General features: G+C 41.8%; 1 protein-coding gene across 3 annotated transcripts in view; it reads left to right on the top strand.

The window, feature by feature from the left end:
* Nucleotides 1–26112, top strand: part of MUCL1 (mucin like 1) — a 162126-nt gene that overhangs the window by 105600 nt on the left and 30414 nt on the right. Inside the window, exons 2-4 of one of the 3 annotated variants that reach the window (XM_075577248.1) lie at nt 1442–1537; nt 2368–2453; nt 4307–4628. The exons of the other annotated variants lie outside the window; for them this stretch is intronic. Of the exons in view, the coding sequence (XP_075433363.1) occupies nt 1442–1537; nt 2368–2453; nt 4307–4324 (200 nt within the window). The 3' untranslated portion in view covers nt 4325–4628. Of the gene's footprint in view, nt 1–1441; nt 1538–2367; nt 2454–4306; nt 4629–26112 lie in introns of those variants that run through there. 3 annotated transcript variants of the gene reach the window in all.

Genomic DNA, 26112 nt, shown 5'->3' with positions numbered 1-26112 from the left:
TTAAATAAAGTCTCATTCATGGGATATAGAAGAAATGCCTGAGTCTGGAGCTTCAAGAGCCAAAAGCTTTTACAGCAATGGCTCAGCAGTTCCTATTCTTTCAGGAAAATCCCCCTAGAGCTGATAGAGTTCGACCTTCATCCATAGAATAGACATATAATGAGGACTATATTACTCACAGTTTGGTGAAAATCTGTCTTCAGGTGTGTGCGTCCAGCCGGGAGATAACGTAGAAGAGAGAACCAAAATGGAGAAAAAATGTGGAGCACTGCGTTGCAAAAAAAAAACTGGGGCTAAGCAAATCCGATCTAAAAAATAACTTTATTGAAGGGGCAAACAATATGGAGGTAAAGCAGGTTAAAACCCCAACGCGTTTCGCGCTAATTACAGCGCTTTGTCAAAGCACTTTAATAGCGTGAAACTCATTAGCGTACTAACCTGCTTTACCTCCATGTTGAAGCCCCTTCAATAAAGCTAGTTTTTAAATCGGATTTGCTTAGCCCCAGTTGTTTTGGGTTATTCTATCAAAGTCTGTAGGAGAAGGTTAGAGAGAGAGAGAGAGAGTTAGAGAGAGAGTTAGAGAGAGAGAGAGAGAGTTAGAGAGAGAGTTAGAGAGAGAAAGTTAGAGAGAGAACTAGAGAGAGAGAGTTAGAGAGAGAGAGAGTTAGAGTGAGTGTTAGAGATGAAGAGAGAGTGTTAGAGATGAAGAGAGTGATTGATAGAGATGAAGAGGGAGTGTTAGGGAGGGAGTGTTAGGGAGGGTGTGTTAGAGAGAGAGTGTTAGAGATGAAGAGAGAGCGATAGAGATGAAGAGAGAGAGAGTGTTAGAGGTGAAGAGAGTGATAAAGAGAGAGAAAAATAGGAAAAGAGAGAAAGAGGATAAGAAGCACAGATACATAATATATAGAGAGAGAGAAAGTAAATCAAGTAAAGAGATAAAGATAAATAATGAAATACAAGCGAGAAAGGGGTGAGATACTGTATTTAACAGATGAAAGAGACACAGGTATATTATAAAACATGTTACATTATTTCATTATTAGAACCCCCATATTTAGTCACTGTTAGTGGGATAGGGGGGCTTAATCATGGGGCAATATATTAGCAGCCAGGTTTGCTTAGGCGTCTTCTGCCATAAGAGACCTTCCGGTGGTGGAAGAAGACACCGTCGGTATGGACAATTCCAGTCTATGGTCTATAAGTCGCCTTCTAGCACTGGGTGGTGTGTTCTGACAAATGACTGCTTGGTAAATACGGTCCTATAAATCTAATCGGGAGACTTACTAAGGTCCGATGTGTGTTATCAAACCCCAATCCTGCCTTAACTGCCATTAAAGATAATGCGGGTTTAGGGTCCGACATCCGGCATCTCATTTAGCAAATCCCAACCTAAGTTATGTGTCACAAATTCTTTACATAACCTCTTGTATTTTCCTTATAGCTGCTGATGACAACACAACGACAGCTGCCACCACAGTTGCCACCACAGCTGCCACCACAATTGTGACCACAGCTGCCACCACAACTGCGGCCGCAGGTATGTAACAAAATATAATAAATGTCCCTTTACTGTCCCCTGTATTATTTCACATTACAAATCCCCTTATACTTTCTCCAACCAGAAATCCACTTTATTGTTCCACATTACAAATCCCCTTTAATCTCCATCACTATAAGTCCCTGTTACTGCCCCCTATTAAAAAAATCCCTTTAATTTAGGAATCCCATTTACTATTCCACATTAGAAATCGTTATTTTACTTTTTCTACCCTAATCCCAAACGTCCAGTGGTGGATTTTCCATTAGGCCGGGGCTTAGGGCAGAACATTTTTGAGGCGTCATACACTTTGCCGCGCTGTCGGCCAGATGGGACATCACTTAGTTGTTGGGGCCGCCTCCTTACCTACCGCCCACCTTCTCCTTCTGAACCGCAGTGTCACCGTGGCAACGCGATGGCGTGCAATCTATCTATCTATCTATCTATCTATCTATCTATCTGTCTATCCGTCTATCCGTCTATCCGTCTATCCGTCTATCCGTCTATCCGTCTATCCGTCTATCCGTCTATCCGTCTATCCGATTATCCTTCTGTTTACCTGTCTTTAAGTCTGTCTGTTTATCTGTCTGTCTGTCTATCGCTGTAGCAGACATTATTGCATGTGTATGTTAAGTACAAACAACACCAAAGATAATGCTTGTTGCGTTACGGAGATAACACATGCGACTATGATAATCTGTGTGTCAAATATCGCGCAGGCATGAGCACCATGTTTACAGGTGTAATTACGTCTGCTACATATGTATCCAACTGTTATGTATTTGCTCATTTTTTTCACACTCTTTTTGTGATCCTTACTGCACCCGTAGCCACTGGAGTCCCCGGTTTTGGAATCGCCCTTCTTGTCCTTGCAGCTCTGATTTTAGTCTTGCTGATGGGCTTACCATGCTGTTTTGTAAGTAAACTGCTACTTTCATCCTCAGTATAACTACTTCCAAGTATAACTACCTCAACGGCACAGAATGCCTCTATCAGTATCGAAGTTCACCCTTGCACAGTTACATACCTTACTTCTTACGCATCGTGGTGGCTGCTGTTGAGGACCTTTTACTGAATGAACTTCTGGGGACCAGATACACAAAGCTCAGTTGTCGATGCTCAGAACGTCCTGTTATCAAAATCAGTAATGGACGTTATGAGGTTAACACCGTTCCACTTAGCTAATTATATGTAAAAACAAGGGGCATTAGTTATCTCATTCACATATCCTCAGTGCCATGTTAAGTTAGCAGTGCCTTGCATTACCGGTACACCTGTCTTACCTAATGGTGCCGTTAGCACCGTCCCAACCCTGAAGTAGGGGTTTATGCTGGAGAGGTAGAGTGGTAAAGAGAGGGCTTATTAACACTGCGTTAGTGAGCTTTGAAGATACCAGTTAGCACCTCACCAGGCGTTAACGTACGTTCATAACGAAGCTTTGCAGATCAGGGAGAGTTTCTAGTAACGTCAACTGTGCCGTGGCCGCCGGTTACCGTCACCATTAACTTTCACCACCACCGCAAACTATTTGCTTGTTCGTTTGCGGCGCTGGGGACAGTAAGTCTTACTAAATCCTTGTTACCTTTATAGATGTAAAGTAAAGGGTATACCACCATCAAACCCCACATACTTGGTTTCTCACACACCGCAGTGGGCCTTTTACTTCCAATTAGCCTATACCACATGGCGCTTACATGATCTCTTTGTTACCCCACGATGGTGCAGTTCCTCACAGTTTTATTCTACATTTCTTAAATATTTCTTCACCATAAAATACCATAAAGTTTTTGGTTTAAAATGTATACTTTGTCCATATCTCATTGGGGTTTTTTTTAAATTTATGTTTTTAATACTACTAAAAAAATAAGTGAGCCCACAATGAAAAACCTAAATGAACTGGGTCTGCTTTTAATCATGGGCATAATTATTATAATGATTACTGCCCGGTTGAAGTCTACATGTTAAACTGCTCTGTGTATGCACTTTATATATGTAAGTATATCTTTATTTGTATACCGCCATTAATGTACATAGCACTTCACAGCATTAATACATGTGACATAACCATATAAATATCAAACAATATAAATAACACATAAAAGTAACATTTAGGAAAAGGAGTCCCTGCCCCGAGGAGCTTACAATTTAATTGGTATGTAGGCAGAACGTACAGAGACAGTAGGAGGGAGTTCTGCTAAGTGCGTCTGCAAGGGGCCATAGACGATGTATGAGGTCTTTAGTATCAGCCATGGAGCTACTCATATGCTTTGTTAAGGAGGTGTGTTTTAATAATGGTCTTAAAGGTGTATAGAGAGGGGAAGGGCACTCCAGATGAAGTGGAGTAAGGTAGTATAAACTGTAGAGGTTGCTGTGTGGACACTCTACTGCAGGATTTGGGCCTACTGAAATCATAGTAATTTTAACAGTAAGGACACAAAAAAAACCTGCTGTAAATAATGAATTTATTATATCAATACATTATTAATAAATAATATTAAATAATTAATAAATCAGATCAAGCAGTGGTAAGAAAAACTGGAGGTGTTATGGTATCTCCCAAAATTAGAACATTTTTGGTCAACTTGCATGCATACCTGATGTATCTGCGCCATTTAGTTTCATTTCAAGTGTTACTGACATTAAAAAAAAAAAAGATTACATACGTTAAGGTGACACACACTATTATTTGTATACTATGACAAATCCATGTTTCATTTTCAGAATTCAGTTTAATTAATTCTGCTTGTTTTCTATTTTTTTTTAATCCAGTTTTACCTTAGACGATAAAGAGGAAGGAAGAGCGGGTATTGGATTTATTTCCCGCTGATGAGGAATCACCGCCCCCCGTCCCCTATATACCTCCACGTCTATAACTGGTCCTATATACCACCATGTATGTGCAGTATTTCATAAATGTACACTGGATATGTTGACGTACTTGGGAATCAGTGTGAAGCCCTAGAGGTGCCAGACTCTGTATCTTTGAGCCATGAAACATTGATGCTATCCCATTACCCAGAGTCCTTTGCTTTTAAGCCTGAATCGTATTTATTTCCACTGGACATTGTTGCTTTTAATAAAACTCCTTAAAAAAAAATGATTGTCTGAACTTTGTCATTGAGGTCATTGGTTGGGGGTCTTTACACAAGTCCCAGAGAGGCCAGGCTCTGTTGCGCCTGTGGCAGTCCTAGAGGTGTCAGGATCCCGAGCACTGTGCCTGCCCCAGAGGTGCCAGGCTCTAGATCAATAAAGAAAATCTGGCAGAACGGCACAGTAATATGATAGGAATAAAAATAGTCCTATCTACTGTATCATCTCTCTATCACAGTGTTTTAGAGAGGGTTGGGGTTCCTTACAATGCATCTGATCTCAGACGCGCTATTAGAGAGGGTCGGGGTTCTTTACAGTGCATCTGATCTCAGACGCGCTATTAGAGCGGGTCGGGGTTCCTTACAATGCATCTGATCTCAGACGCGCTATTAGAGAGGGTCGGGGTTCCTTACAATGCATCTGATCTCAGACGCGCTATTAGAGAGGGTTGGGGTTCCTTACAATGCATCTGATCTCAGACGCGCTATTCGAGAGGGTTGGGGTTCCTTACAATGCATCTGATCTCAGACGCGCTATTAGAGAGGGTTGGGGTTCCTTACAATGCATCTGATCTCAGACGCGCTATTAGAGAGGGTTGGGGTTCCTTACAATGCATCTGATCTCAGACGCGCTATTCGAGAGGGTTGGGGTTCCTTACAATGCATCTGATCTCAGACGCGCTATTAGAGAGGGTTGGGGTTCCTTACAATGCATCTGATCTCAGACGCGCTATTAGAGAGGGTTGGGGTTCCTTACAATGCATCTGATCTCAGACGCGCTATTAGAGAGGGTTGGGTTCCACTGAATTTCACAATATAATTATAGGGTTCCTTAGCCAAAAAAAGGTTAATTAATCATTGCTCTATCCTCTATTTTAAGCTCATCTATGTAATAGAATTGCACCATCTTGTGGACTGCTGTGGTAATGTATACCTGTAAACCATTAAACTAAAATGTGCTTTAGAACTACATTGTCCAGGAGTCTCTGGGGTTTGAGTTGTTTTTTCCTGTTCTTCGCCCTCCCCCTTGGGGTGTAAACTATTTCTGAGACAGTGCAGGGAAGAACTTTACATTGGGAGAGTCACTCCTAATAGGAGACTCCCTTTGAATGAAAGAGACTCAACTCTAGTGTTTGAGACTGCCTTCCAGCGAGTGACACTACTTTTCATTGAGACTGCCTTCTATTTTGTGACATTAATAATCATTGAGACTGCTTTCCACTTAATGACAACCAACTTATATAAAGTGGGGCGCCTTCCAGTGAGTGAGACTGCTTTTTTAGTAAAAGAGATTCACTCCTGAGTGAGAGACTGCTTTCCAATGAGGGACACTCACTTATAATGAGTGGGGCTGTCTTCCAGTGAGGGAGACCATTTCCCAATAACAGAGACACACTACTAATGAGTGAGACTTTCACTTGGTAAAACTCGTTACGTAATGAGGCTGTTTTCTAGTGAGGAACACTCACTTATAATGAGTTAGGCTGTCTTCTAATAAGAGAGACCACTTTCCAACAGAAAGAGACTCACTCCTAGTGAGTGAGACTGCTTACCAATGAGTGACACTGCTTATGTAATGAGACTGCTTTTGAGTGAGGGAATCTCGCTTATGGGTGGGTGTGACGGTGAGGGGGTAACCAGGCTCAATAATAAAGGTTACGCCCCACTTGGTTACCCCTGATCCGTGTTTTGGGGTTCTAGAGTGTCAGCTCTTGGACCCGGCTGTCGGATATGCATTACTGTGACTGTGTGTAAATTATGCGACAATACAGTATTTTGGGGGTTTTGCCTTTCCAGGAGCGCTGGCCAGCAGAGACTGCGGGGCTGGAAGATTCAGGGTGGGTTTTGTGGAGAACGTCTTGTCAGATTGTGGCTAAGAAGCAGTGTCCCTGAGTTACGGGGTACACCAAAGATGTACCCGAGAATCAGGTGCGATTCTCGGACAAATTGAAGCACAATGCTCCGGTAAAAATGCTAACCTGGAAACGTTCTTGCGTCTCACCGCCAGGATTCCCTGCTTCAGCACAGACCAAAAAGGTAAAAAGGGTATAGGGGATCAAGGTATCCCCAGAATGGTATTGGGGTCCCTAGTATAAGGGGGGATGCCCAGTTTTGTGTGCCAAATGTAAAGTCAGGTTTCTACAGTGTGGCAGGGATAAGGCTAGTAAGAGTAGTAGTAAGAGTATTTTATCCCTGACACCAGAAAGGGGGACTTAGACATTTTAGCACAAGATACAGAGTAAAAGTATATTTTATTAAAGGCTTATGTTGAATAGGTATATATGCTTATAACATACTGTATGTATGAATGGTGGGTTTTCCGAGTCCCGGGTTCCGAGAGACCATATGGCCACCAGGCTTGGTGCCACTGAGTCTCCTCTGTTCCCGGAATTGAAAGCCTCAGGTATTGCAAGGTGTTAGGGCAGGCGGAGTACTGGAGTTACACACGAGTACCCCCATCCTGATAGCACAATGGGCTATCCGGCCACCCTTTGCCCATCCCCAGACTTTGTGGAACCTGGAACAGTGGGTGGGCTCAATATGCTAAGAGGCAGAGGTGCCAGGTTGGTGCATGCCTCTTGGCCGAATTGAAATCGGTGCCCGCCCAGCTTCAGTATACCGGCAAATCGGTGATAGGCTGTGTAGACGGACGTTCACAGAGGTACACAATTGGAGACTTTATAAGGTGAAATTATAACGAGGATTTATTGTGCCTTTTTCTTAACATCAGGAAACCATCCAAACAAGGGGGAAACAAAGCTTCTATTCACTTGGGAGTGGTTCTAGTGAAATACTATGCAATTCACAACTCCCTTAGTTAAGCATGTCTCCCAGCCCCAAACACATACCATGAAATGAACAGATATAAAAAGTCTTGTAATAAAAGTCTTATCTGTTCCTTGTAGTTTGGAGGGAAAATCTTCTCTGTCCATGGTTGCTACCTTTTCTTCAGGGTTTGTAAGCATTCAGGTTTAGAAGTTTCCCCTGTGTCTTGGAAGCAGCTCTGCTGTGTCTTCTGGCAGAGCTCAAGACATGGTCAGCTCCAGAGATCTGTGTTCTCTTGGTCAGTCTCTCCTGGGAGACTCAAGAACCTCTGCTCTATCTCCAAAGTTCAGCTCACACGTGAGCTAAGGAGTCACTTCCTGTCTCAAAGGCAGGCTTTTTCTAAGCCATCTAAATCAGGCAGGTGGTGTTAGTTAATTGCCTACCAGCAGTTAACCACCACACTGCTGGATTAGAGGCACATTTGTGAACAGGGATAAGTCCCCTGTTACATACCTCCCCTGTTTGTGGGAAGCTCGGGCTTGCCACGGCCAAAGCCCATCCTTCCACTCTCATTCGAGATCTTTCTGTGACTTGAATGAGAGTGGATGGAGGAAGAGAACCCTCAGTCCTGCTGGGATTGGAGCCCTTTCTCCAGTTTATTTGTGTCTCCTCCCGAAGGTGCTTGAGATCAGCACCCCTCAATCGCTCGAGGAGGACTTTTTCTAAGTATAGTCTTTTTGCTACATGCGCGGTCATGAGATTTCCCTCGCGTCGGGTGCTCGTCTTATTGTATGGAAAGAAAAAGTTGCATGGTGCTCTAAACAAAAATCACAGCAAACAATAATAGTTCATTTGAATATACAGCGGATTACCCCTCCAGAGACGGCAAAAAATAAGGCTAGGATATTAGATTACACCCATACACCTGTTGGATGTGTAACTGGAAAATAATGTCCCACATGCAATGAGGTAAGGACAGTATACACCTGCCGGTGTCCAGCATTAATACAGCATCATGGTAATAACATGGGGTAACAGACAAAATCCTTGCAGCCACTATAGGAAAAAGGAGAGTGAAAAAGGCTCACTTAAGAGTATAACTCACACAGTTGTAGAGCCTGGTATATCACTTCTCCTGGGGTGTACCGTGCCTCCGTTGATGTGGATAAACAGGAGCAGAGAGAGAAAAAAACGAAGCACTGGTTCCACTGAAGTGAAAGTTAACACAGAGGTGCGTTCCCACAATAAAAGTTTAATGGATCAAAAGTACAAAAACAGAACACCTACGCGTTTCGGGCTTGTGGCCCCTTGATAGGCTTCATTTTGTAGGCATTTGGACTAGGAAAGTTTAGTTCGTTACCCCCGATCCCCAGTAAGTGTGTTTTTTATTGTAAATTGTAATCCATTGTGTGTATGTCTTTTCCTGGAATTAATGACAATTTATTTTACCTCCTTGTTTTGCTCAATCATATGATCCCGGTATAGAAGGAGTTAATAAGCCTGGTGTCCCATGACAGTGGGACTCAAAGTGAAAAAGACTGCTTTTCCATAAAATAGAATGAGATGTAACTGCATTTCACTTGCATCACCTGACATAAATTGAGTGCAGAACACTCTTTGATAATGAGTGGGACTCACTTCCAGTGACTGAGACAGTCAGGAATCTCAATCCTGAAAGGTAGCCATAGTCATTGTAAGCGAGTGTCACTCACAGGAAGGCACTCTCATTAATTAGGAGTGTCAATCATTGGAAGGCAGTCACTCATAAAGAGTGAGGTTTATATTGGAAGGCAGTCTCAAGCGTTATAAGTGTGTGCTACTAACTGGAAGGCAGTCTCATTAATTAGGAGTAGCAATCACTGGAGGACTGTCTCAGTCACTGGAAGTGAGTCCCACTCATTATAAAAGAGTGTTCTGCACTCAAATGCAGTCTAATTATGTCAGGTGATTCACTAAGTGAAAGGCAGTCTCACTCATTATGAATCATTCTCTTTTAATGTAAAGCAGTCTCTTTCACTGTGAGTCCCACCCATATGTGAGATTCCCGCACTCAAAAGCAGTCTCATTACATAAGCAGTGTCACCCATTGGTAAGCAGTCTCACTCACTAGGAGTGCGTCTTTCTGTTGGAAAGTGGTCTCTCTTATTAGAAGGCAGCCTAACTCATTATAAGTGAGTGTCCCTCACTATAAAACAGCCTCATTACGTAATGAGTGTTACCAAGTGAAAGTCTCACTCATTAGTAGCGAGTCTCTGTTATTGGAATTATAATGTCGCCAATGACAAAGTTCAGACAATCATTTTTTTTTTAAGGAGTTTTATTAAAAGCAACAATGTCCAGTGGAAATAAATACAATTCAGGTGTAAAAGCAAAGGACTCTGGGTAATGGGATAGCATCAATGTTTCATGGCTCAGAGATACAGAGTCTGGCACCTCTAGGGCTTCACACTGATTCCCAAGTATGCCAACATATCCAGTGTACATTTATGAAATACTGCAGATACATGGTGGTATATAGGACCAGTTATAGATAGATGTGGGATATATAGGGGAAGGGGGGCGGTGATTCCTCATCAGCGGGCAATAAATCCAATACCCGCTCTTCCTTCCTCTTTATCGTCTAAGGTAATACTGGATTAAAAAGAAATAGAAAACAAGCAGAATTAATTAAACTGAATTCTTAGAATGAAACATGAATTTGCCATAGTATACAAATAATAGTGTGTGTCACCTTAATGGTCATTTCATCTTTTTGTTTTAAATGTCAGCCACACTTGAAATGAAACTAAATGGCCCAGATACATCAGGTATGCTGCAAGTTGACCAAAAATGTCCAAATCTTGGGAGATAACACCTCCAGTTTGTCCTACCACTGCTTGATGTGTCTGATTTATTAATGATTTAATATTATTTATTAATAATGTATTCATATAGTGTATTAATTATTTACAGCAGGTATTATTTTTGTCCTTACTTTTGAAATGACTATGATTTCCACAAATTACAAATTAAATGGGGATACATTGGGGGAATCCTTGATGGAGAAGGATTTAGGAATGCTTGTAGACAGCAGGCTTAGCAATAGTGCCCAAAGTCATGCAGTAGCTGCAAAGGCAAACAAGATCTTATCTTGCATCAAACAGGCAACGGATGGAAAGGAAATCAACATAATCGTGCCCCTTTACAAAGCATTAGTAAGACCACACCTTTAATATGGAGTACAATTTTGGGTACCAATACTAAGAAAATAAATTATGGAACTAGAGAGAGTGCAGAGAAGAGTCACCAAATTAATAAAGGGGATGGACAATCTAATTTATGAGGAGAGGCTAGCTAAATTAGACTTATTGACATTAGAAAAGAGGCGTCTAAGAGCGTATATGATAACTATCTACAAATACAGTATATTTGGGGACAATACATGGAGCTTTCAAAAGAACTATTCATCCCACGGGCAGTACTAAGGACTCGGGGCCATCCCTTATGGTTGGAGGAAAGGAGATTTCACCAGCAACAAAGGAAAGGGTTCTTTACAGTAAGGGCAGTTGAAATATGGGATTCATTACCCATGGAGACTGTGATGGCAGATACAATAGATTTGTTCAAAAAATATGTTGGACATCTTTTTAGAAAGGAAAGGTATACAGGGATATACCAAATAAGTATACATGGGAAGGATGTTGATCCAGGGATTAATCCGATTGCCAATTCTTGGAGTCGGTAAGGAATTTATTTTTCCCTTTATGAGATATCATTGGATGATATGACACTGGGGTTTTTTGTTTGCCTTCCTCTGGATCAACAAGTAATAGGTATAGATATAGATATAGGATAAAGTATCTGTTGTCTAAGTTAGCATAGGTTGAACTTGATGGACGTTCGTCTTTTTTCAACATCATCTACATTTAACTATTTCAATAGCCCCAAAATCATGCAGTAGAGTGTCCACACAGCAACCTCTGCAGTTTATACTCCCTTACTCCACTTCATCTGGAATGCCCTTCCCCTCTCTATAGACCTTTAAGACCATAATTAAAACACACCTCCTTAACGAAGCATATGAGTAGCTCCATGGCTGATACTATACACCTCATACATCGACTTTCGCCCCTTGCAGATGCACTAAGCAGAACGCCCTCCTACTGTCTCTGTACGTTCTGCCTACCTACCAATTAGATTGTAAGCTCCTTGAGGCAGGGACTCCTTTTCCTAAATGTTACTTTTATGTGTTATTTATATTGTTTGATATTTATATGGTTATGTCACATGTATTAATGCTGTGAAGTGCTATGTACATTAATGGCGGTATACAAATAAAGATATATTTACATATATAAAGTGCATACACAGAGCAGTTTAACATGTAGACTTCAACCGGGCAGTAATCATTATAATAATTATGCCCATGATTAAAAGCAGACCCAATTCATTAAGGTTTTTCATTGTGGGCTCACTTAATTTTTTATTAGTAAAAACATTAAAAATAACCAAAAAAAACAATGAGATATGGACAAAGTATACATTTTAAACCAAATACCTTATGGTATAGTGTGGTGAAGAAATATTTAAGAAATGCAGAATAAACTTGCGAGGAACTGCACCATCGTGGGGTAACAAAGAGATCATGTAAGCGCCATGTGGTATAGGTTAATTGGAAGTAAAAGGCCCACTGCGGTGTGTGAGAAGCCAAGTATGTGGGGTTTGATGCTGGTATACCCTTTACTTTACATCCATAAAGGTAACAAGGATTTAGTAAGACTTACTGTCCCCAGCGCCGCAAACGAACAAGCAAATAGTTTGCGGTGGTGGTGGTGAAAGTTAATGGTGATGGTAACCGGCGGCCACGGCACAGATGACGTTACTAGAAGCTCTCCCTGATCCGCAAAGCTCCGTTATGAACGTACGTTAACGCCTGGTGCGGTGCTAACTGGTATCTTCAAAGCTCACTAACGCAGGGTTAATAAGCCCTCTCTTTACCTCCCTCTCTCTCTCTCTCCAGCATAAACCCCTACTTCAGGGTCGGGACGGTGCTAACGGCACCATTAGGTAAGACAGGGGTACCTCTAATGCAAGTCACTGCTAACTTAACATGGCATTGAGCCTATGTGAATGAGATAACTAATGCCCATGTTTTTACATATAATTAGCTAAGTGGAACGGTGTTAACCTCATAACGTCCGTTACTGATTTTGATAACATGACGTTCAGAGCATCGACAACTGAGCTTTGTGTATCTGGACCCCAGAAGTTCTTTCAGAAAAAAAAGGTCCTCAACAGCAGCCACCATGATGCGTAAGAAGTAAGGTGTGTAACTGTGCAAGAGTGAGCTTCAATACTGATAGAGGCTTTCCGTGCCGTTGAGGTAGTAATACTTGGAAGTAGTTATACTGAGGATGAAAGTAGCAGTTTACTTACAAAAAGGCAAGGTAAGCACATCAGCAAGGCTAAAATCAGAGCTGCAAGGACAAGAAGGGCGATTCCATATCCAGGGACTCCAGTGGCTACGGGTGCAGTAAGGATCACAAAAAGAATATGGCAAAAATGAGCACAGGCTTAACAGTTGGATACGGATGTAGTAGACATAATTACACCTGTAAACGTGATGTGCTCACGCCTGCACGATATTTGACACATATTATCATAGTTGCATATGATATCTCCGTAACGCAACAAGCATTATCTTTGGTGTTGTTTGTACTTAACATACACGGTAATGAGTGCAATAATGTCTGCTACATCGACAGACAGATAGATAAACAGACAGACGGACGGACGGACAGACAGACAGATAGACTGGTAGATGTATAAGGGATTTGCTTGGTAATCCCAAGTAATCTTGTTCTCTAATACTGTATTTTTAATACTGAACTCATAGTGAAATATTTTTAAGATATTGACTACGTTATCAAGTCCAGACCTCAAATCCTAACAAGCACAGGGAACGTTTGGAGCGAAGGATTTGAAACGCGCCGGGTACTTAGCGGTTGCAGCCGCCTCCTTCCTGCCGCCCTCTTCCTCCTTCTGGACCACAGCGTCAAATGACGCCGCGTACGTCACCTACGACATGTTGCACGCCGTCGCGTTGCCACGGTGACGCTGCGGTTCAGATGGAGAAGGTGGGCGGTAGGTAAGGAGGCAGCCACAAAAAACTAAGTGATGTCCCATCAGGCCCGATAGACCCGAGATCACGGCAAAGTATATGCCGCCCCAAAAATGTTCTGCCCTATGCCCGGACCTAATGGGCCTAATGGGAAATTCGCCACTGGACGTTTGGGATTAGGGTAGAAAAAGTAAAGTAACGATTTCTAATGTGGAATAGTACATGGGATTCCTAAGTAAAGGGGAATTATTTTTGATAGGGGGCAGTAACAGGGATTTCTAGCGATGGCGAATAAAGAGGATTTGTAATGTGGAACAATAAAGGGGATTTCTGGTAGGAGAAAGTAAAAAGGGATTTGTAATGTGAAATAATACAGGGGACAGTAAAGGGACATTTATTATATTTTGGTACATACCTGCGGCCGCAGTTGTGGTGGCAGCTGTGGTGATGTTAGCTAGGAAAATACAAGAGATTATGTAAAGAATTTGTGACACATAACTTAGGTTGGGATTCGGTAAGTGAGATGCCAGATGTCGGACCCTAAACCCGCGTTATCTTTAATGGCAGTTAAGGCTGGATTGGGGTTTGATACACATCGGCCCTTATTAAATCCCCTGATTACATTTATAGGACCGTATTTACCAAGCAGTCATTTGTCACAAGACACCACCCAGTACTAGAAGGCGACTTATAGCCCATAGACTGGAATGGTCCATACCGACGGTGTCTTCTTCCACCACCGGAAGATCTCTTATGGCAGAAGACGCCTTAGCAAACCTGGCTTACAATATATTGCCCCATGATTAAGCCCCCCTATCCCACTAACAGTGACTTAATATGGGGTGTCTAATAATCAAATAATGTACCACGTTTTATAATATAACGGTGTCTCTCTCTTCCCGCTCACTACAGTATCTCACCCCTCTCTCTCTTTTATTTAATTTCTTCTCTTTATCTCGTTCCTTGATTTGCTCTCTATCTCTCTCTCTCTCTCTCTCTCTCTCTTTATTCTGTATCTATGCTTCCTAACCTCTTTCTCTCTTTTCATCTCTCACTCTACCTCTCTTACTCTACCTCTCTCACTCTACCTCTCTCACTCTACCTCTCTCACTCTACCTCTCTCACTCTACCTCTCTCACTCTACTTCTCTCACTCTACCTCTCTCACTCTACCTCTCTCTCTCTACCTCTCTCACTCTACCTCTCTCACTAAAACTCTCTCACTAAAACTCTCTTTCTATCTCTCTCACTCTACCTCTCTCGCTCTACCTCTCTCACTCTACCTCTCTCACTCTACCTCTCTCACTCTACCTCTCTCACTCTACCTCTCTCACTCTAACTCTCTACCTCTACCTCTCTCACTCTACCTCTCTCACTCTACCTCTCTCACTCTACCTCACTCACTCTACCTCTCTCACTCTACCTCTCTCACTCTACCTCTCTCAGTCTACCTCTCTCACTCTACCTCTCTCAGTCTACCTCTCTCACTCTACCTCTCTACCTCTACCTCTCTACCTCTCTCTCTCTGCTTCTCTCTCCCTACTTCTCTCTATCTCTCTCACTAAAACTCTCTTTCTATCTCTCCCACTCTAAATCTCTCTCTTTCTATCTCTCACTCTAACTCTCTCTTTCTATTTCTCTCACTCTAACTCTCTTTCTAGCTCTCTCATTCTCTTTATTAATTTATTTATAAAATGTTTTACCAGGAAGTAATACATTGAGAGTTACCTCTCGTTTTCAAGTATGTCCTGGGATCTATTTATATCTCTCTCACTCTAACTCTCTTTCTATCTCTCTCTTTCTATCTCTCTATTTTTCTCTCTTACTCTCTCTCTTTCTATCGCTCTCTTTCTACCTCTCTCTCTCTCAATAACTCCCCTCTCACTAACTCTCTTCTCTAACTCTTTCTCTCTAACTCTCTCTCTAACTCTCTCTCTCTCTCTTTCTACCTCTCTCACTCTAACTCTCCCTCACTAACTCCCCTCTCACTAACTCTCTTCTCTAACTCTCTCTCTAACTCTCTCTATAACCCTTTCTCTCTCTCTCTCTCTCTCTCTCTCTCTCTCTCTCTCTCTCTCTCTCTCTCTCTCTCTCTCTCTCTCTCTCTCTCTCTCTCTCTCTCTCTCTCTCTCTCTCTCTCTCTCTCTCTCTCTCTCTCTCTCTCTCTCTCTCTGTCTCTCTCTTTCTATCTCTCTCACTCTAACTCTCTATCTTTCCTCTCATTCTCTCTCTCTGTCTCTTTCTATCTCTCTCACTATAACTCTCTCTTTCTCTCTCATTCTCTCTCTCACTCTCTCCCTCTCTCCTTTATCTATGTTTGTGAGTAGAAACACTTGCGCGGAATTTGAGAATTGGCAAACTCTGTAAGGCTAAGTCCATGCAGCTGTCACCCGCGCAGTGGCTTGTGCGTCCGGGACGTCACCCACGTGAAGCGGTTGCGTTTTTCGGAGATGCTAGACACGCTGTCGGTAGGCGTGTCTAGGGGCGAGCCAGTGACGTCACGGTGCTGGTTCGCCCTCATTGGCTGAAGCACTCGCGTGACCGGCCTGTCTCGCCCAGGAAATCAGTTTCAACTGATTCCTTGTGCAACGCGCGCCACCTCCTGCTGCCGCACGCGTGCACCAGGGGTACAATTGCTGCTTTAAGGCAATGTGAACGCGCTGCACGCAGGCGCCTCCACACGGTCTGCGGCAGCATGGAGTTAGCCTAAGAAATCAAACGGAAATGAGAAAATTAGTATTTGCACTAATAGTGACCAATGGGTCATAAAAATGGAGTCAAAGGCGATATTTCCATCTCTCTTTTCATATATCTCTCTCTATTCTTTATCTATGTTTCTCCGCCTCTTTTCATCTCCCCCCCCTCATTTCTCTGTCTCTCTGTGTTTATCTCTCTAATTGTCTCTAATTGTTTTCTATCCCCCTCTAACTCTCCCCTTTCCGCATCTCCTCCTCCCTCTCCCTCCTCGTATCATCCCCCCCTCTTTTCTCTGTCTCTCTGTGTTTCTCTTTCTATCCCTTATGCTTTGTGAGTAGAAAAACTTACTTTCACAGTTGACAAACACTGTAAGAAATAAAAAAGAAAGGAGAAAATTAGTATTTGCACGTGACAATAGATAATAAAAATGGAATCAAAGGGGACATTTCTATCATCCAATAAACATTGTAAAGGTTTTAGCTTTGGAGTTTACTTTGAAGGCCTCTGAATCCAAAGCTAAATTCAAAATGGCTGCCCTCAGGCTGCACAAACAACTACTGTATTGCTACCTTCTTATATTTACCCTGGCGAGTGTGGGCTAAAGACGTATGAGAGAATTCTTGTACACAACTGTATTAAACCAGAATTAAAATAATCCTCTCTCCCAACCCAAACTCTTGCAGCCAACAAACTCACTCTAGCTCAAGATGAATGAAAAATGGCTGCCACATAGGCCGTAGCTCCCCTTGTGAGTGGGAGAAAATATAAGGCGTGAGATAATTTAATAACTCTAAAATCCCTTCTCTGTATTACACATAACCCTACAAATGGACCAATACATCCAATGGTTACATTAAGAAAGGGGTTCAGTTTCACAAATATATTCTACTACGCTCACGATATAAAATATAAGAGACATTAATTGACCCTATAGACTTCAATAGAGATCAATTATCCCATATATTCTTATAGGGTTGCACTATAAAATGTAGGACTGCCCTCGTACACACAGCATCTGCCCCTATAGAATTTTAAAGGATCAACCTCTCATGCATGGCAGTTAAACCCCAAAAATGTAATAGGGTCACCCACTTACAAACATCCTTTGACCCCAACACATCCAATCACCCTGTTAAATCAGAAGCCTTACAGACATTAATATAATCACCATATAAAAGTCACCCCACCCCCAGTTGTCCCATTGAATGTAATAGGGTCTAACATTCAGAATCAGCCTCTACATACCAGCTATACCCTTGCATTTTAATATTACCCCCCTCTTAGACATGCCAGTTGCCCCTATTGATTATAATAGGATCACCCTATAAAACTCAGGATCACACCCTTGCACACCTCATCTGTCCCCATAGACTTAAAAGGATAACCCCTTACACACCTCATCTTCCCCCATAGACTTAATAGAATAAGCCCTTACACAACTAATCTGGCCCCATAGATTTAATAGGATAACCCCTTACACAACTCATCTTCCCCCATACACTTCATAGGATAACCCCTTACACACCTCACCTGCCCCATGGACTTAATAGGATAACCCCTTACACACCTCATCTGCCCCATCGACTTAATAACACCTCAATGTCAACTTTAAACTTCAGAGGTATTATCCTTTGAAAAGTTAGAATCACTTTTTACATAGATCAAAATCCCCACAGACTTTATAGTCAGGTTCACCCTCTTACACACATCAGCTCCCACCAAACAATTGAATAAGCTCACCACCATATACACCACCATATATACATCAATTGCTCCTACGAACTTTGATAGAATGACCCTATTCAATGTCAGGTCCGTCCTTTTGCCCACTAGACTTTCATAGCATTCATCTTTAAATAGTCAGAACAATCCCATGAGGAGAGAGGGGAAGCCCCACCCATATGGAAACCCTAAATCCACTGGCAATACAAATCTACATTTTTGCCTCTAATAGCAAGACCCCAAGAGACTCCCAAACTCACCTGTTGTGTGTAAGGAGAGGACCATCAGGAGCACCAGCCCTTGAGACACAAATTTACCAACCATCTTGATCCTTCAACTGATTTTAGGCCAGAGGACTTGACGTTGAGTTGGAATAAGGAGAGTGGAAAATGTAGGGTTCTTATACTCGATGATAGGAGGAGGATCCCATGAACCAAACCCACAGTACATTTTTGCTCACCACCCCACCCATTTTTCCAAATGTTTACGTGTTAATTAATTCCGTTCACTCCTGTGCCATAAATAATCTGTTATTGTGAAGTATTGGCGGGGACATCACATTAACGATGATAATCCTACTGTATAAACAATGCCCTGTATTTCACAACAGTTGATTAATTGTAGGGTTCATTTGGTTTCTGTGTATAGTAGGCATGGGATAGCTAAACTATATACATATCGGACCAAAAATATACAAACAGGGGCAAGATTTCCGCAATAAAACAGGTGAGATTTCGGGTCAGCATGGCACTTTGTCAAAGTTTGTGGGCGTGAAATGTCTGTTTTAATGTTTATGTGATGGATTAAATCTCTCTCTCTCTCTCTCTCTCTCTCTCTCTCTCTCTCTCTCTCTCTGTCGCTCTCTCTCTCTCTTTCTCTCTCTCGCTCTCTCATTACCTTGTTCTATCTTTGCTTATTCACTACTGAATAAGAAATTTGCACAGTGATTTCTAACATACTGTGCAAGTATTTTTCTACCTTGGTGTGCTGTGCACATCTTGTTACTGTGTGTGTGTGTATGTATATATATATATATATACAATAAAACACACAAAAAGACTGCGCCCCTCAGGTATCTGTCTCAACCACCGTGATATATTAATGAGTGATTCTGAACTCCTATGAATAGGTAACTAGATTGATAACAGTAGTAATGATCTGGATATATGAATAACACACAAATAAAATAGAATATATAAAAATTGAATAAAAATAAATTCAATTATTAAATAATATAAACAATATGAGCTAGTAACTAATAAATCCAATAAATTAAAATAAAATGTGAATAAAAGTATGAGGACATAAAAAATGCTGAAAATATAAAAGTCTAAAAAAAAAACATAAAAAAGATAGTCCTGTTGAAATACACATGAATGGTGATGATGGCCCACTATTCTGGATACCGGCAGCTTTCTGTGAGGAACCAACGACCTCCCAGTAGATCTACAAAAACGAGAAGAAAGAAAGCGCCCGATCCTAGTGTAATATGAAAAATACACATTAAAGGTTTCCAGTAAAAAACCAAAATATTAAACTCACAAACAAACGTGATAAATAAGCATGTAATGAGAAATACTGATTTACCAAACGCTGGATATCTCCGCTCCGCTCACACGCCACTCTCCCTCATGTAGTCCCAGCTCCTCTGAGCCACCGTCCAGCAGGGGCCTCAGAGAATGCGCAACCTCTCCCGATGTAACCCGGAAGTACACCGAACGAATCAGCAACTCCGTCTGGGAGGAAATGATAGTATGACCTTAGGGGTGAAGGGGGGTAGTAAGTCGATGCGTGGCAGCGTCACAAAGTCCCAGCAAAATCCAAGGTATGGATGAGTACGGTAACCCACTGTCAGTAGCTCACACTAATACTCCCAACGCGTTTCTTAACACTTGGGTGATTTCATCAGGGGATAAATGACGGACATACGTCATTGCTATTTATATTTGCGTTAACCAATCAACCACGATCATGGCTGACTAGATATTTGATTAAACACATGAAATCAATTAATGGCTAAGAGGACATATATCAATTGATTTGTCAAAAAATTATATAAACAATTAAATACTTTACAATAAAGACATCGATTATACATATCAAATAAAAAAGCTGGGACTACACGAGGGAGAGTGGCTTGTGAGCGGAGCGGAGATGTCCAGCATTTCGTGAATGAGTATAACTCATTACATGCTTATTTATCACGTTTGTTTGTGAGTTTATGATTTTTACTGGAAAGATTAAATGTGTATTTTTCATATTACACTAGGATCTGGCGCTTTCTTTCTTCTCTTTTATATATATAGATATAGATATAGATATATATTTATACTGTATATGCTAACAATGAAAAGACTACGCCTATATGTCTGGTGGTAATATATAATTATTAATGTGATCATATTTTAAAGCCCCTATGTAAGGGCTGGTTGTTGGTATAATATTCTCACAGAAAATAGAGTACTCAAATACCAGCTGATTGATTTAGATGTAAAATAATCCGTTGAACATATAACAATGTGTTGCTGATGTCAAAATATGTTTGTGATAAAATAAAATGAATAATTAATACTCTAAATTATATAAACCATATATGCAACAATTAAAAAAATGTGAAGAAATGTGTATTAAGCCTTGGTGTTATAATCAAATGTATTCATGTGATAAGACTAGGATTAGAACATATACACTACGCATTTGTAAAGCGTAATGTGTAATGTGTACATTTCATTTGATTGGTTTCTGGGGGTATATATATATATATATATATATAGTAGGAGAAAGTAAAGCCCCAAACAAAAGCACTCTAGTATACCTTTGAAGTACAAATTCACAAAATCTTTATTAAATAACTGTCACAGAACAAAAAATAAAAGAAAGCACAGAAAATTAAAACAAGGCATGGATCCCCTGTACGTACAAAAACCTGACATAGATCCTCCAGCAGTTAATTCCAAATGGGAACAAAACCCATATCAATAGTGACAAGAAATACACTCTACTATGCCTGACATGGTTGACAAAATAATCCAGACAAAAAGCCAAATTTGAAGTGGCTGAATAATCAAATCACATTCTATCGATACATTCTTATTCCCACATAGTCTCGGGGAATGTCTCTGGTGACACAGTGTAACAATATGTGATGAGGCAACACAATATACAGCCTTAGGAAGCACACCTCAAGGAATTTATATGCTAATGTCATACGTCACCACACGTCAGGCAAACTGCAAAATCATGGAGGAGACAAGGAGCAAACGCTCAGAACATGAATACGTGTCCCTAGAAAGGGAAAAACCAGGGGGTAGTGTAGTAGGCAGGACCCCCTGGTTTGTCCCCTTCTAGGGACACGTATTCATGTTCTGAGCGTTTGCTCCTTGTCTCCTCCATGATTTTGCAGTTTGCCTGACGTGTGGTGACGTATGACATTAGCATATAAGTTCCTTGAGGTGTGCTTCCTAAGGCTGTATATTGTGTTGCCTCATCACATATTGTTACACTGTGTCACCAGAGACATTCCCTGAGACTATGTGGGAATAAGAATGTATTGATAGTATGTGATTTGATTATTCAGCCACTTCAAATTTGGCTTTTTGTCTGGATTATTTTGTCAACCATGTCAGGCATAGTAGAGTGTATTTTTTGTCACTATTGATATGGGTTTTGTTCCCATTGGAATTAACTGCTGGAGGATCTATGTCAGGTTTTTGTACGTACAGGGGATCCATGCCTTGTTTTAACTTTCTGGGCTTTCTTTTATTTTTTGTTCTGTGACAGTTATTTAATAAAGATTTTGTGAATTTGTACTTCAAAGGTATACTAGAGTGCTTTTGTTTGGGGCTTTACTTTCTCCTACTGTATTGATTGGCCCATACAGCACCACTGACTTATCACTGTATATTGATATAGAAGTCGGTATTTAGTTACAATACTATTAATCTTGTGGATGCGGGGTCCCCCTCTTCTCTCACACAATATATATATATATATATGTATATATATATGTATATATATATATATATATATGTACAGTATATATGCTGTGTGCGTACCCAGAATCAATCCCCTGAAGAAATCAGGTAAAAAAACAAATCTACTAATGAGCTCCAGGAATCCTATAGGTCATGAATCAATGAATTATATGCGTATATAGCGGAGCTTGATGGAGTCAATAACAGCCAAGTTGGCGGTAAATAGCAGGGAAGTGGGGGTGCCTGCACTCTAAAAGCGACAACTCAATCACTCAGCATGTGTCCAGTGTGGAGCACCAAGGGTACTCAAGATTAGGCACTGTTCCCCTCTGTCCTCCTTGCTTCAAATGCACTGGCGTGGTGACACACTCCCTCTGTGGTGTCTCTCTAATCCGGAAGTCACAGTAGCAACAAGGTAAGGATCCAAAAGAAGTCTGCCGCTCCTTAAAGGTAGAGTAACTCACCAGTAAGTTTTGATATAAAACTATTATTTAAGACTACATAAAACGGATACGATCCATGGACAGAGACAAAAATAACTTCCCACGCGTTTCGAACAACTAATGTTCTTTCTCAAGGGGTATGGTAAGAGGAAGGGGGAAGGTACTATTTAAACCTCACTTCCTCCAGTTTAACCAGTGTCACACACCTGAAGGGGATAATGATAACAGAAAAAGATTCAATGGGACATGAAGACATACGTAACACTCCCTAACGTAATTTCCTGAAGAAATCAGTCTATCTGAAGAAACGCGTAGGGTCACGTGTTAAAGTAAATGATGATGGCTCAACACGTGTATATCTTCTTACCGGGATAAGTACAGGTTTAGAATTTTTGACCCAACTAATCAGTATCTGATATTAAAGAAGTATGAATGAATTTATGGATGACTTTAGGATGAAAATATGACTTTTGTGACACACAATGTTCGACTGTCTGGTACATTAAAGGCCCACAAAGGAAAAACAATTGTACTGGGTCCACTACATAGGCATAACCGGAAATAGTAATACTGTATATCAACAGGAGCAATACAGAAAATAGTTTTACTGTATATAATCATATTAAACCCATGTCTTCCCACTGCTGGATGAGGCCTCCCCAATGATTTCCCAGGTACTGCGGTTACAGCCTCTCTTCTCCACGTACATATAAATATATATCACCACCTTCAGCCCGTGTCTCCCAATGCTGGATGAGGCCTCCCCAATGATCTCCCAGGTACTGCGGTTACAGCCTCTCTTCTCCACGTACATATAAATATATATCACCATCTTCAGCCTGTGTCTCCCCACTGCTGGATGAGGCCTCCTCAATGATCTCCCAGGTACTGCGGTTACAGCCTCTCTTCTTCATGTACATATAAATATATATCACCACCTGCAGCCCGTGTCTCCTCACTGCTGGATGAGGCCTTCCCAATGATCTCCCAGGTACTGAGGTTACAGCCTCTCTTCTCCACGTACATATAAATATATATCCCACCTTCAGCCGGTGTCTCCCCACTGCTGGATGAGGCCTTCCCAATAACCTCCCAGGTCCTGCGGATACAGCCTCTCTTCTCCATGTCACTCCAACTCATTCCCTGATCCCATCCTCCCATCTTACTTCTGGTCAACTTGGTCTTTTAATCACTCTTGGAATCCAGTTGAGTTCCATCTTCGTCCAGCGATGGTAATTTCTTCATGTGATATCTCTGGCCCACCACCATTTTAATTTCTCCCCCCTTGTGATGTCACAGGCTTTTGTTTGGTTTTGAACCCACTCATTCTTTTTGGTGTCTCTTTGGGTAATACCCAGCATGCATCTTTCAATACTTCTTGGCATTGTCTGAAACTTCTGAATTATCTTCACATATAGGGTCTGAGTTTCACCTCCATACGTGAGCACTGGCTGAATATATAGTATTTATGTCTTGTCACACCCAGCCTATGGTGTAGAGGTAAGAGGTAATTGGTATCAGTACCAGTGGAAGGTCCTGAGTTCGATCCCTGCATGTGTCTTATACAAAATGTACTAATGTTCAATTTGTGAATGTATCCGTTAGTCATTAAAAAAGAGAGGAGGGACGGCTGCAGAGAGGAGAGCATGTGGGCTTCTATGAAGGGAGGAGAGAGATGTCGGTAAGGTCCTTGCGCAGCAAAATGGAGGTTTTAAATTCGGGAGCCATGCTCAGACCGGGGGGTCAAAGTGTGAGTGATATGGGGGAGCGAGTCAGTGACCTGGGGAAGGGAGGGGAGAGTGGTGTGGAAGGGAGGGGAGAGTGGTGTGGAAGGGAGGGGAGAGAGTGGTGTGGAAGGGAGGGGAGAGAGTGGTGTGGAAGTGAGGGGGAGAATGGTGTGGAAGGGAGGGGGAGAGTGGTGTGGGAGGGGGGAGAGTGGTGTGGGGAGAGTGGTGTGGAAGGGAGGGGGGAGAGTGGTGTGGAAGGGAGGGGGGAGAGTGGTGTGGAAGGGAGGGGGGAGAGTGACATCAAGTGGAGTGGGTAAAATGTAGGGGGAAGTGGGTGACTTGGTAGTGAAATAGGTGACCTGGGAAAGAAGTGGTTGACCTTAGAGGGGAGTGGGTGGCATGTAGGGGAGTGGTTGGCATGTGGGTGAGTGGGTGAGCTGAGTCGGGGACTGGGTGACCTAGGAGTGGAGTGGGTGTCATGTGGGTGACCTGAGAGTGGAGAGGGTGACCTTGGAGGGGAGTGGGTGACCTGGGAGGGGGAATGGAAGTCTTGAGGGGCAATTGATGACTTGGGAGGGGGGCTGTATCTCTCTCTCTTCATGGTGCACAGGGAGCAGGGACATTTCAGCAGTTAGTATGGGTTTCTCCCAATCCCCTACTTGTCAATGCTCGATGCCACGTGGGGAAGTACGTTTTTGGCTGAGCAGAAGCAGGAGGGAGATATGTGGAGACACACATGGAAATATCTTCCCGATGAGATAAGAGAAGGTGCCACAAATTCTTGATCCTATAACAAGTGCTCCCTAAGTGAAGTCATACATGAGAAGACCTAATACTGGATTATCCACATGCCGGGAATCTGGTTTTCCAAGTTCAGTCAAAGGTGTAATCAGACTGGGACTTAATAATAGATCTATCATAATGATGCTGAGAATTTATAAGATGATAATGAACACGCTGTAAAGTATAATTATGCTGAGTATCTATACACTGATAATGAATACGCTGCACTGTATAATGAAACTGAGTATCTCTATAGACTGATAATGAACATGCTGTGCTGTATACTGGTACTGAGTATCTATACACTGATAATGAACACGCTGCGTTGTATAATGATGCAGAGTATCTTTTTGCTGATAATGAACATGCCCTGCTGTATAATGATGTGGAGTATCTATACAACAGAAGAAAGGGTGTAGGGAGTGATCGACTAAATCATACTAATTGTAATATAAAGAAATAATAACTTCCAATCAATAATTGTGAGTAAAGGTAGGTGCAACTGTGAATTATTACGATATTACGATATTATTACGATATAATGATATACTATTACGGAGCTTCGTCAGGGGAAATTTTGCATGGGAGGGGGAGCGGACGCTATTTAAACACTCAGGTCGCCATGGAAACGATGACAACACGCCGCTAGAGCGCATGCGCAGAAGAGCGCATGCGCGACTGCCAATATACATCATGAAGTGTCTTTAATTACCATTCAGTTAATGTCCATAGTGGCTCTTTCTCTGGGACCTTGTAATCACACTAAAAGCCGCGATGAAAAGACAACAAAGAAAGCCGAGCCGATCGCAGGACTCTACTGCGCATGCGCAGGGTAATGCACTTCTAAAACATCCCCCTGCCCTGCGCATGCTCGTACTTGGCTTCAGTTGTCATTGCGCATGACACGCCTGATAGCCACTACAGCTATCAGAAGACCAATGATACTGCGCATGCTTTGGGTGATAGATAGAACAGGCCAGCCTAGGAAACATTGCGCATGTATAGGCAGACAGAATTATTCCTGCCTAACAGCCTGTTTATATTGCGCATGTATAAGAGGATAGCAATGTTAAGTAGGTGCCTTAAAAGCTTCCCAGAGCCCAGAATATATGTTGCTGCTCAAGGCAGCAAAAAAGGGACATAAATTAAGGATGTCCCAAATCACAGTGAAAATAAAATAAATTATTACAAAATGTTAAACATACATCTTATATAGTATCAATAGATGTCACTGTAAATGTTGTGTGAATAGTTATTACACAAACTGATAAACCC

Source organism: Ascaphus truei, chromosome 20 (assembly GCF_040206685.1).
Source record: "Ascaphus truei isolate aAscTru1 chromosome 20, aAscTru1.hap1, whole genome shotgun sequence".
NCBI classification, from domain to species: domain Eukaryota; kingdom Metazoa; phylum Chordata; class Amphibia; order Anura; family Ascaphidae; genus Ascaphus; species Ascaphus truei.
Note: the sequence above shows the minus strand (reverse complement) of the source record. Positions and strands in the feature narration are given on the sequence as shown.